Source organism: Antennarius striatus, chromosome 5 (assembly GCF_040054535.1).
Source record: "Antennarius striatus isolate MH-2024 chromosome 5, ASM4005453v1, whole genome shotgun sequence".
Taxonomy (NCBI): Eukaryota; Metazoa; Chordata; class Actinopteri; order Lophiiformes; family Antennariidae; genus Antennarius; species Antennarius striatus.
Window position 1 is genome coordinate 14061149 of NC_090780.1, and position 12415 is coordinate 14073563.

The following is a 12415-nucleotide window of genomic DNA, read 5'->3' on the forward strand; positions in this document are numbered from 1 at the left end:
CAGATCAGATGATGAATAAATAATTAAATGAATGAATGAATGAATGAATGAATGAATGCATGAATGAATGAATGAATGAATGAATGAATGAATGAATGAATGAATGAATGAATGAATGAATGAACGAATTTAAAAAATCCATCTATCCATTGTCTAGACCTACTTCTTCCGTTGTCATGGGTCGCAGGGTGCTGGAGCCTATCCCAGCCGACTGGGGGGGGTGAGACAGGGTATACTCGGGGTGTGACACCAGTGCACCACAGAATTTTATAAAATCATCTAAGTAATATGTAACTTTGTCAATAAAATATATAATACAATGTGTGTGTCAGCTGTGTGTGTGTGTGTGTGTGTGTGTGTGTGTGTGTGTGTGTGTGTGTGTGTTTGTGTGTGTGTGTGTGTGTGTGTGTGTGTGTGTGTGTCTGTGTCTGTGTATATATAGTATATATATACAATATAGAGATCTTTTTTTTTCATTTTAATTTTATATACTGATTTTAATCCCCGCAGGGAAATGAGTGGCAAACTAACACACACACAAAGGACCTGTACGCATGCAGGGGAGGTAGAGTGGTAGGCAACTCCTTCATGGTGCGCCCAAATGAGCAACTTCAAAGGGGGACGGCGCCTTGCTCAGGGGCGCCTCGGCAGTGCTCCGGAGATGAGCTGACGCCTCCTACTGTCAGCTCACCTCTGAGTGTGGTTTTTTTTTGGACGGGAGCAGGAATCGAACTGCCGGACTTGAAGTATTGGACGACCTGCTCTACCGCCCATTCTACAACTGAGCCACCGCCGCCCCCATATATTGTATACAGTATATACTTAGTTACATATATATACGTGTGAGCGTGTGTGTGTGTATGTGGGTATGAAAATAGTTTGTGAGTGGAAAAATAATTTCACCAAGGGGATGATTAATTTAAAGGATGTTTCTTCTCCTTGTTCTAGAAAACAAAAGCCATGTCCCAGTGAATGCAGGCAATACAATAAGAATAAAACACCGTTCCAATGCAGATACTGTACTGCTCTACGGACACGGCCCCTTTAAAGGGCTGGCTTTAGTGTTTGTAGTGGTGACGTGTCTTTAAGCTTCTCTTCCTCTCCTCACCTCCTGGTGGTTCAGTCGTGTGATTGAATCTAGGCAGGTTTACTCAACGCTAGTTCAGGAGCACAGCGGTGGACTGTCGGGAGTCAGCATGGGCAGTGAGTATGGCTTCAACATTCGAGCTGCATAAGTATTTATATAGAGAGCCGGTGTAGAAAGGCCTAAAATGTCTGTCAACTGTTTTGGATAACTTAGTTCGCTAACGGTATTAGCATGGCATTGATAGCAGGCTAGCTTACATTGCTAGCTAGCTAGTTTGGTAGTTGCTTATGTGCTGCTGACTATTTAGTGATGAAAAGTTGTTCGTGGGTTCTGTGAAATTGTGAAACAAGATCTTTTAATTTCCTTTTAATACATGTGTCAAGTGGTTCTTTTTGGCGAGAAACATCTTCAAAGCTAACTTGTTAGCCACTCATTCAAAGACGGTGAGAGTCTAGTGATGACGACGCATAGCATAACCGGCGTTATCTTGAGCGTGGTGTTCACAGATCACCATTCTAATGCTAATGAGAAACAGGTTTATGAAAAGGTATACAATATCTAGAAAACCTTGGTATAAAATGGATTGTTTCATGATCAAATGTGATTAGTGTTGGTTATTGTAAATTCAAATCGACGCGAGTCCGCCCACCATCCACTGCCACGTCCCTCCGACGACCTGCCCTTACTAGTGAACTCAGGTTAAACACTCATGTCTGTATGTTTCCAGTCAAGTTCTTGGAGGTGATAAAGCCGTTCTGTGCAGTGCTGCCAGAAATTCAAAAACCTGAAAGAAAGGTGTGTATGACACTCGTTCTACTTAAATTCGCCCTAGTAATAAAAAGACAAAAAAACAAAACATGACTGTACTTTGGTGCACATGTTTATTATGAAGCCTCTGATGTTTTTATAATGAAACCTCATTTCATTTGATTGTCTTAACAGATCCAGTTCAGAGAGAAGGTATTATGGACTGCTATAACTCTTTTCATCTTCCTGGTGTGTTGCCAGGTAAGTGTCACCATTTGAAATTGTTAACAAAGCGAATGTAAGCCATGATTGCTGTCACAAAATAAACCAAATTTGAGGAGATAACTGTTATCAATATTTAATTCATCAATTGTTTTTTCATGATGACATAAAAATCATTGATCGATGGGGCATTAGTTACTTAGTCCACCAAGTCTTGGGTTCAAGTCCTATGTGGACTTGAACGCGTGAACTGTCAGTGGAAGGTGCCAGTTCGCCCCCTTAGCACTGCTGAGATGCCCTTAAGCAAGTCAACATCCTTCTACAAGCTGCTCTTTGGCCTCTACCTCCCTTTATTTGAATGCACACACACACAAATAATTTCTCCACAGGGGATCAGTAAAGTTGATTATACATTTATATAATTTATCTTCTCCTGATTGATTTCATATTTAAAATCTATATCCAAACCATTGTAAAACTATTTAAACAGGAAATGCTATGGGGGAGGGGGGTTAACGGTGATTTCTAAACATTAATGATTAAAACAATATTCTCACACTGAACATTTTTCTGCCAGATCCCACTTTTTGGCATTATGTCGTCAGACTCTGCAGATCCATTCTACTGGATGAGAGTAATTTTGGCTTCAAACAGAGGTATTTGTCTGATTAATGGTTGAATGTATAATCAAGCGACTGGTTTCGCTTCTGCTCCTAACTAGTAATTTGAATATCTTCCTCAGGTACCCTGATGGAGCTGGGTATCTCACCTATTGTCACCTCAGGCCTGATAATGCAGCTGCTTGCTGGAGCTAAGATCATTGAGGTTGGAGACACACCCAAAGACAGAGCCCTCTTCAATGGAGCTCAGAAATGTAAGCTGTCATCAGTGGGGGATTTATTAAGTCATCATTAAGATCTGTAATTCTGCCTGCAGATTGTCTAATCCCTTAATAATTTCAGTGTTTGGAATGATTATCACCATTGGACAAGCCATCGTATATGTGATGACAGGAATGTATGGCGATCCCTCAGAGATGGGTGCAGGAATCTGTCTGCTCATCATTATTCAGGTTAGAATTGGAATTTTATGTACCAGTTGTGTAATTTAAATGTTTATTCAAGTATATAAAGTATATTTAATTGCTGTAACTTTTCAATGTGCACTGAAATGTAATTATGATATGACAAAAGAGTTTCATAATATAGAAGAGATGTGGGTTATAACTGCACATTTCTTTCTGTGTTCTAAAGTAAGTTGTTGATTTATCATTATTGACAAGTTCTCAGATGATAGTGCTGGCATTTAAGCTAATCAACATGTAACGATCATGGTATTATAGAGAATGAAAATGATGCTACTGCTTTAAACTATCATTTTACTCACACAATTGTTTTAAGGACAGCTTAGAGATTCATAGAGTCATTGTTGTATGGTTGGAATTGGATTTGAGGTAACCGTAAATTAAAATTAGATTTACTTTGTAAAGGTCACACTATGTGTACATAATCAGAAGAAGCAGAACAGATTCTAGATAAATGTCAGTTGTGTTGAAATATTGTCATGTGACTGCCTCAGTAGTTTTTCAGCTGACTTTGTCTCTCCTGTTTTATAGCTGTTTGTTGCTGGTATGATTGTGCTGCTGCTGGACGAGTTGCTCCAGAAGGGTTATGGTCTTGGTTCAGGGATCTCATTGTTCATTGCTACTAACATCTGCGAGACAATTGTCTGGAAAGCCTTCAGCCCCACGACTGTGAACACTGGAAGAGGTAAGAGCAGTGTTATTGAGTATGTGATTTTGATTATCAAATGTAAATGCTATAGCAGTGATCAGCCCATACTGTTGCTTTGCTGCCCTTTACAGATATTTGCCTAATTTCTGTGACATTTTGTGTTCGTAGGCACAGAATTTGAGGGAGCAATCATTGCTCTTTTCCATCTGCTGGCCACTAGAACAGACAAAGTGCGTGCTTTGAGGGAAGCCTTCTACAGACAAAACCTGCCCAACCTCATGAACCTCATTGCCACAGTGTTTGTCTTTGCAGTAGTGATATACTTTCAGGTGAGCTGAGTTTGAAATAGGAGTTGTTTGTGGACAAGATAATTATAAACTTATGGAGTACTGTATTTTTTTGCGGTTGTCCTTTACATTCACCTCTCCTCACAGGGATTCAGGGTCGATCTACCCATCAAGTCAGCTCGCTATCGTGGCCAGTACAATACCTATCCCATCAAGCTCTTCTACACCTCCAACATTCCCATCATCCTGCAGTCTGCCTTGGTGTCCAACTTGTATGTCATCTCTCAGATGCTTTCCACGCGCTTCAGTGGCAATTTTCTGGTTAATCTGCTTGGTACATGGTCTGTAAGTACACATGTTACTTTTTATTCAGCTTGTTCAAATTATGTAAAGAATCAACATCAAAAATGAATTGATAACCTCAGAAGCCTAAAATTTTTCTGACATTGGGAATTTTTCTTTTCACATGCTTGTAGGACACTTCAACGGGTGGTCCAGCTCGTGCCTACCCTGTAGGTGGACTCTGTTACTACCTCTCCCCCCCTGAGTCATTTGGCTCTGTTCTGGACGACCCAGTCCATGCAGTCATCTATATTGTTTTTATGCTTGGATCTTGTGCCTTCTTCTCCAAAACCTGGATTGAAGTTTCAGGTTCTTCTGCAAAAGATGTAAGTTATAACCACTTTTGAATAGGTTATCATAGCAGTTTAGTTCCATCCCGCTTCAAAACATTGATGTATTGTAATTGTCAGTGTTCGTTCATCCGTCTGTCGGTTTGTCCACCAAATATCTTCGCGACCTTTGCAGATGGAAAGATGAAACAAAAAGCGCATTACTCGAGCAGAAAAGGGGATGAAAATGAGATGATGATCATGACCTGGAGAAAACTAGGTCAAATTTCAAATTGTACGCTCAGGAACCTGATAAGATAGAAAGTGGGAGAAGGCCAGTTATAGACTATAGATCAAAGCTAGTGTTTTGATATACCTATGCACTAGCTTTGATCTATGGTCAAAGCTAGTGCATAGCTTTGACCTAACCTGGAAGGTCAAAGCTATGTACTTGTCAGGTGCTACTTTCAGGGTACCCTGACCCACCCTTTGCGGGATGTTGCAGTCTCTGACTGCCTTGGGGGTTTTTTTAAATTGTGTTTTAAAGTTATCTTGTTCAATTTCAACAAGGTTGCAAAACAACTGAAGGAGCAGCAGATGGTGATGAGGGGACACAGAGAAACCTCAATGGTCCATGAGTTGAACAGGTAAAATTAGAAACTATTTCATGTGCTGATATATTTTTCTTTTTATTTATAGACCCAATCGGACAAATAATTCACTGAACAATTTGATCACTTGGAGTGAATGTACACTTTCATGGTGACTTCACATAATTTAAAATTAAATTATTAATTTAAATGAAGTACTGTAACATGAAGGTAGAATCAGGAATGGTAACATTGGTATAACTTTGACTTCAAGGACATACACACACATACAGTCACTAAAGGTCCTGAAACAGTAGATGGCACTGATGGACCTTTGAGAATCAACATGGGATTTAAACACTAATTTGTAATGAGGTCTAAATCTGTACACATTAGCCCTACAAACCTCAGAGGGAAAACGTATGAGATGGGAATATGAATCTCTGGAATAACAATAAGTCACTCAGTAATTAAATGTTTTGTAGTATAGTTTCTGAACACATTCTTAAAACAAACACGCAATCGTGAAATACAGGATATGAATTTTGAAAATTGGCCTTCATTGCTTTATTGAGGAGTGGCCGTGCCTCCTAGTTTGAGTAGCGATGCCAGATGATTTACAGTTCTAAGTTTCTCTTTTTGTTTTTGTCAGTATTTTTACATCCCACTTCAAAGAGGTGATGTATTGTACAGTATTTGTCAGTGTTCCGGTGTTCGTCCATTCCTTCGGCCGTTAGTATGTCCACCAAATACCTTCGCAACTGTTGCAGATAGAAAGATGAAACAAAAAACACATTACTCGGGCAGCAAAGGAGATGAAAATGAGATGATGACCTTTACCTTGAGAAAACTAGGTCAAGGTCAAATTTCAACTTTTGTACACTCAGGAACCAGATAACATAAAAAGACGAGGGAGAAGTCTAGTGTAAGACCATAGATCACAGCACTTACTTTGATCTATGAAAGTAGGTCAGGGTAAAATTTTGAATTCAGGAGTGTTGCGGGACGTTGCAGTCTGTGACTGCTTTGGTTCTAGTTTGTTTTCGTTAGTCTGCATGTATTTATGAAGACTTTTGAAAAAGAGGTTCTTTTTGTCCATAAGTTGTTTTTTTGTAGGTGTTGTTGAGTGTGTATGCAGGTCTTGTCGAAGTTTTTAGTAATACAGTATAAGACAATACATTAATTTTTGCGGTACAGCACAACTACAGAATTCAGACTTGCCATACTGGTGTATGTTCTCATTCAGGTTATGCTAGTCCTTGAAAGTTGAATGGATTTCTATTCTGTTTCATAATCTTGTTGTTAAGACCATGTAGCTGTGAGTGACTGTAATCAATAGTGTATCATCATATTGAGCTGAGGGATCCCTTGACAGAGATGTGTGAAAAGGCTCTATAACCTCAGCATTGCATTAACGTGTGCCTGCTTATTTTTAACCTAAAGGGGGAAAATGAATGAATGTTTGTCTGCCAATTTAACATTAACATAGTGGATAGTTGTTATCTCTGTCCAGCACTGGCACTCCTTCACTTCAAATGACAATATACACACTGTTAATTTAACATTGTTCCTTTGGACTAGATCTGCTGTTGTACAGTTCTAGGTTTTATTGTAGTTCGTAAGATGTAGTTATGTCGGCTAATATGTAATTGGCAAAGATAGAATGGTAAAACAATTTTTCTCTTTATCTGAATCATGTTGCTTTGTGTTCTAGGTACATTCCTACTGCTGCTGCGTTTGGTGGACTGTGTATTGGTGGTTTATCAGTCATGGCTGATTTTCTCGGAGCCATTGGCTCTGGCACAGGAATCCTTCTGGCTGTGACCATCATCTATCAGTACTTTGAGATCTTTGTGAAAGAACAGAGTGAAGTCGGGAGCATGGGGGCCCTTCTCTTCTAGAAATAATTTTACATTTATGTGTGTAAAACACCTGCATCCTCAACTTTTGAATTTTTAGGACATTTGAGGACTTCAGGAACCTCAGGCCCAATGGAATATCGCAAAGTGTTTGGACAACACAACTCCATATTTCCTCCACAAATCTTCAAATATAACACAAAAACTGACTTTTCAGTTGTACTTCATCAGTTTTTCTACGTGACTTAAGATTATAGCTCCCCAAGATTAATTTTAAGGTTCTCCTGCGGGTGTGGTCCTTTTTTTCAGACTGATAATACAGGGCTTCAGTATGGAAGCTTACCCGACCGGATGATGAGGTCAACTGCCTGTTGTGTGCATAAAAGCACTCAATTTGTCTGCTTTGTTTGTTTTTGTTTATGCATATATATATATAATTTTTTTTTCTGTCACACTATCTTGAGAGGATGTGGAGCAGGAGTTGAACGGTCAAATGCTGAATCTGGTGCTGTCATTATCCGATTCGATTGTTGAACAGCGTCTTATAAGATGTGGAGTTTATTGGAGTTCATCCACCCTTCAAAAGAACTTTCAACTTTACATGAATACCAATCTGATGACCTATCACAACTATTTTTACTGTGTAGGGAGCAAAAGTATTACTCATTATTCACATTCAAATTTTTGGTTTGCTTTAAGTGCCCCTGCATTAATCGCATTTCCACAGCTGTGTCAATTCATTGATTTTTTTGTACATAGACCGTGCATTAAATATCTTAAATGTAAGATAAATATCTTTTGAATATGTAAAGATAAATGTATTTCAGAACAAACAGAGAATTCTCAATAAAACATTTTGTGGAAAAAACTTTTAACTTTGGAGTCTTGTACATGTCACTTAATCTTAAGAGGTGTGTGACTTGTTGCAGAATGTTGCATTTAGGTGCAGTGACAGGTTTTGTCTTTATACACTTTATACACGTGTTTCTGTTCTTACTTTGAACAGGTGGGGGCAGCATTGTGCCCCTGAGCGCCTGCGCGGCTGAAAACCAGAGAAGAAGTTAGACGCTCAAGCAGGCGCAGTTATGAAAACTAAGATTTTTGATGCTGAGCGTGAATTCTGTGACATTTACATTTTTGTGTTGTTCGTCAACGGGAATCGTTATTCAGTGAGCTTTTACAGTAAATAAAGAAGCAGAATTAATCTGCTCCGACGTGGGGAAATGGACTCGGTGAGACAAGAAGGTAACTATTAATTGTACTCATCTGGAATCGGAAGAACAGGAGCTGAAGTTCAGTGATAGTTTGAATTAAAAGTGGATGTCGGCGCGACTTTAAAACATGACATTTGTTTCAGGTGTATTTACAAGATCCTGACGGCTCGTTAAATGTGTCAGCAGAGACAAGGCGGTGTTAGCTCTGTGTGCTAACGCGAACATCACGTCCTTTAACCTTGACAAGAACCGCTGTCACGAAGCGTTCCACGAGCGTAAAGGCTTTTCCACGCAATATCACCGCAAGAGTCACTCAGTAGATGTTTGTGTTTGTCGTCAATTTTTTTCTGTCAGAAACGTGTTCTGACCGTCCGATTTTAATTTAAATTTTAAAGTGTTTCCACTTTATTCGAGAATGACTTGACCTGTATCCATAGTCATTAGAACTTGTCTGCGATATTTAACTATTGTTATACTAGAAAACATACAAGCATAAAAAGGATCCAGGTAGAAAGCTGTTTATTAAAACATTTTGTTTAGAAAGGGAAAAAAAAGATCTTATTCAGAACCAAATTTGGGTGTAAATTGTTTCCGGGCCACACCAACTCATGTTGGTAAGTCTAAGTCTTGATTTACAGCAGCAGATGGTGCTGAAAAGTCATGTTTAAAAATCTCAGGTGACTGTTGTGTGTAAACGTTCTCTAAATGTCTGGATTTAAAACAATCTGGATTTAAAACAATCACATCCGATTCCACTTCTTGAATCTGTGTCTCATGGGTTTACTTAAGTTAAAAATTCTTAACTATTATTGGACTTGCCAGTGTAATTAAAATGCAAAGAAAAATTGCTTTTGCCATCCAATCAAATATCAGTTTATTATCTGATAACTTGTGATATACAATTAACAAGCTAATAGAAACAAAAAAAAAGTTTGGATGACTAGTCAGTTAGGGTCTAGTCATTAATGTTTAGGACACTGTAAAAATTTAAACAGCCATTAATGCATTTTGTCCTTCCTCATTTTGCACAAAAGGTAAAGACCGAATCATTTTTGTCACCAAAGAGGACCATGAAATGCCGAGCAGCGCTGAGCTCATAGAAGAAAACACCGTTGACCCGTATGAGGACCAAGGTGAGGCAGCAACAATCTGCTTCTGGCTGCCAGGCTACAATTCAGATAAAGTTTTTTAAAAAATGCATTTCAATGTCAGCAGTTTTTCCACATAGGTCTGATTCTTCCAAATGGGGAGATCAACTGGAACTGCCCCTGTCTGGGTGGAATGGCCAGTGGACCTTGTGGAACTGAGTTTAAGGATGCGTTCTCCTGTTTTCATTATAGCAAGGAGGAGATGAAGGGTTCTGAATGTCTGGAGCAGTTCAGGGCCATGCAGGAGTGTATGCAGCGTTACCCGGAGCTCTATCCTCAAGACGATGACAATTTACCTCAAGAAAAATCATTAGAAGCAGACAAGAACTCTGAAAACTCTGCATCTGCAGGAATTGCCTCAACATTTACCGCTGATCCAGACTCTAAAGCCACTCAACTCAACACAGAGAACTCAGTGGAAAGCTAATGATAAGCTTTAGTGGTAACATGACATGAGAGTTGAAATCTGACAAGTCATTCGTTCAGCACTGGAGAAAAACTGTGATGGTGTTGGCTCATAGAATATCGGATTTGGTGTATATTATCACAGGTAGGAAAAAAGCTTACCATTGTTATCATATCTGACAGTAGAAATGTTCTCTAAAATTGAATTACCCCAATTTCATCATTTGTGTACCAGCCACAGTTTGGAGCTCACTCTTTTTCAATTGACTAGATGTAGGATTAAAGCATAATATAATCCAAACAATCCTCAAACGGAGACTCACAGCAGGTTGGCACAGTGAGTAGTACTGTTGCTTCGCAGCAACAAGGTTCCAGGTTCGATTCTTTTCTGTCTCCGGGTTCTCCAGCTTCCTCTCCAGTCCAGACACACACAGTTTATGGTGAGTTGATGTGTCCAAACTGATCATATAAGTTTGTGTGCACAAGTGGTTATTTTGTGTGGTCCAGCCGCCCCGCCCCTTGCCCAAATCAAGTTGGGATAGGATCCAGCAACACTTGTGATCTGCAAGGTGTAAGAGCAGCTTGAAGACATGGACGATCTACAAAAACGACATACTGTATATGTACTTGAGAAATCACTATTAATGGAAAAGGTTTTTGTTTCGCTTACAAACGGCTCTACTAGTTTAGCCTGGAATTGTTTTGGAGACAAAGCAGAAGTCACTAGTCTGAAGGGTGGAGTTATGTTACTGAGGTGAGTAGTCTTGTCAGACAGCGTGAAACTTTTCTTTAAACATTCTTGTCATTTGTACATTATCTATTCTTAGCTTCGTTATCATATCGACTACATCGGCATCTGAACCGATGTGAAAGCAGTACATATGACATGACTTCAGAGTGAAAAGTAGTTTGAGTTTTTCAAAATCTACCGTTTTACTCAGATGTGGTTCAAAATGGTGATTGGATCTGTGTGTTACTTGAGCGCAATTGTCTTGTGATAAATTGTATCCAGAATTAAATCTTGTACCTCAGCTGCACTGAACACAGTCTCAAATGACTAAAGTAACTGTTGAAAGTTTTACAATAAAATGTGTCTGCTTCTTGTGAGTTATTGTTGCCTAGTTAGGAAATACATGAACACACAACTGTTGTAGACGGTAACTTTGACGGTAACTTTGATTTCAATGATTTTGCTTGAATGTCATTGTTTGGATCGGGGGTGGGCAACCTTTGCCACTTAAGGGTGGTAAAGGTACCACTTTGGAACTGGTTCCTGCAGAAAAGAGAACACTGGGAACCGCAAATAACTTTTGACATCTCAAGATAATTCATTACTGGATAATATATTGTTTTTTTACACCTTTACTCTGTGTAAACAACTGTATTATGTTGCTCATGAAATCCATGAAGTGCTGCACAGAAAATGAAATGTATGTAATGAACACATTTTGTACTCTTAATCATAAAAACATGAGTTGAAAGTCTCCTTCTAATCAACTAAAAAGCTGAATTTAAATTATTGAGCAAACATCCTTACATCTCCTTTGGGCTTTTGGAGCGTGTAGCAGAGCCTTAACCTGAATTTTTTTTTAAAAATGGAAAAAGCATTATTTAAACAATGAAAAATAAATATTTATTTTACCAGTTTAATGGGACCTCTGCTCCTTCTGACGACTGAAACATTGAGCATCAAAAAGGATTAAAAATAAGAAAATACTTTAAAGATTCAAGATCTCAGTCTTGATTTATAACTACTTTAAAACAAACACAACTAAAATACATTTCAATTGAAGATTTTATTTTACCAAGCCACATGGGGCTGCAGCATAAGTATAAATGAGTTACATTTCATTCAACCTGCCAACACAAGCTTGCTGAATTCTGATTGGATAAAAACTCTCTAACTTAATTTATAATATTTATACATACATTGAAATATATTTAAGGAAAATTCAATAAAATATTTATTTTTATCATAAATATTATGATTTCTGGTTGTTATGCCAGCAGAGGAGGCTTTGCTGGCCCTGACGGCCCATCAGCATTGTGATGCCAGTGAATGCAAAGACCAGAAGCCACAGCAGCTTAGGATGGTGTCAAATAGATCTTTTGAAATCTTTTTAAAACTCTTTTCAAAACTAATATATTAACCGACATTTAGATTCAAGAGTGCTTACTATATCAATGAGCATCCCTCAACTTGTTGTTCCTCCACAACTCTGAGAGGTAACACTCTATCATAATGTGAAGGCAATGCCTGGAACGGGAAGGACACAAATCTAATGCATCCCACCGGCAAAATAAAGAGCCTAGAGGAGACTAGAGGGGATCTTCTCTTTTGTGCAGCCTCACACTGAGCTCTGTATGTGTATTTTCTCAGGTGATCAGTTCGGGGGGGGGGGGGGGGTTAGGTAATGAGTTGATGTTTACACCCCCCTTTGTGGGTCAACCTTTTACTGAGGACAGAGGTCACTGCCAGTGTTTGTCTATTGAACCATGTGCTCCTGTAAAC

The 12415-nt window shown here is 38.9% G+C and overlaps 2 protein-coding genes across 3 annotated transcripts; both read left to right on the forward strand.

Moving 5' to 3' along the window:
* The first annotated feature begins 1086 nt into the window (after positions 1–1086).
* Positions 1087–7993, forward strand: sec61a1a (SEC61 translocon subunit alpha 1a). The gene is made up of 12 exons (XM_068316237.1): positions 1087–1203; positions 1815–1882; positions 2030–2095; positions 2634–2712; positions 2799–2930; positions 3019–3128; positions 3672–3825; positions 3958–4118; positions 4224–4421; positions 4553–4744; positions 5258–5334; positions 6992–7993. The coding sequence occupies exons 1-12, from the start codon at positions 1197–1199 to the stop codon at positions 7176–7178; spliced, it is 1431 nt and encodes a 476-aa protein (XP_068172338.1). The 5' UTR covers positions 1087–1196; the 3' UTR covers positions 7179–7993.
* A 216-nt stretch (positions 7994–8209) lies between these two features.
* LOC137595670 (mitochondrial intermembrane space import and assembly protein 40-B-like) lies at positions 8210–10995 on the forward strand. Of its 2 annotated transcripts, none has more exons than XM_068315891.1 (3): positions 8210–8381; positions 9385–9483; positions 9579–10995. In XM_068315891.1, the coding sequence occupies exons 1-3, from the start codon at positions 8360–8362 to the stop codon at positions 9923–9925; spliced, it is 468 nt and encodes a 155-aa protein (XP_068171992.1). In that variant the 5' UTR covers positions 8210–8359; the 3' UTR covers positions 9926–10995. The 2 variants fall into 2 exon arrangements, 1 of the variants encoding a protein (XP_068171992.1); XR_011035449.1 differs by having other exon boundaries at positions 8341–8381; positions 9691–9826.
* The last annotated feature ends 1420 nt before the right edge of the window (positions 10996–12415 follow it).

Coding starts and splice junctions, on each gene's coding strand:
- sec61a1a (XM_068316237.1), top strand. Junction 1,883..2,029: donor TTCAAAAACCTGAAAGAAAG/GTGTGTATGACA, acceptor TTGTCTTAACAG/ATCCAGTTCAGAGAGAAGGT. Junction 3,826..3,957: donor GACTGTGAACACTGGAAGAG/GTAAGAGCAGTG, acceptor TTGTGTTCGTAG/GCACAGAATTTGAGGGAGCA.
- LOC137595670 (XM_068315891.1), top strand. CDS start 8,360: ATGGACTCGGTGAGACAAGAAG. Junction 8,382..9,384: donor GGACTCGGTGAGACAAGAAG/GTAACTATTAAT, acceptor TTTGCACAAAAG/GTAAAGACCGAATCATTTTT. Junction 9,484..9,578: donor TGACCCGTATGAGGACCAAG/GTGAGGCAGCAA, acceptor TTTTCCACATAG/GTCTGATTCTTCCAAATGGG.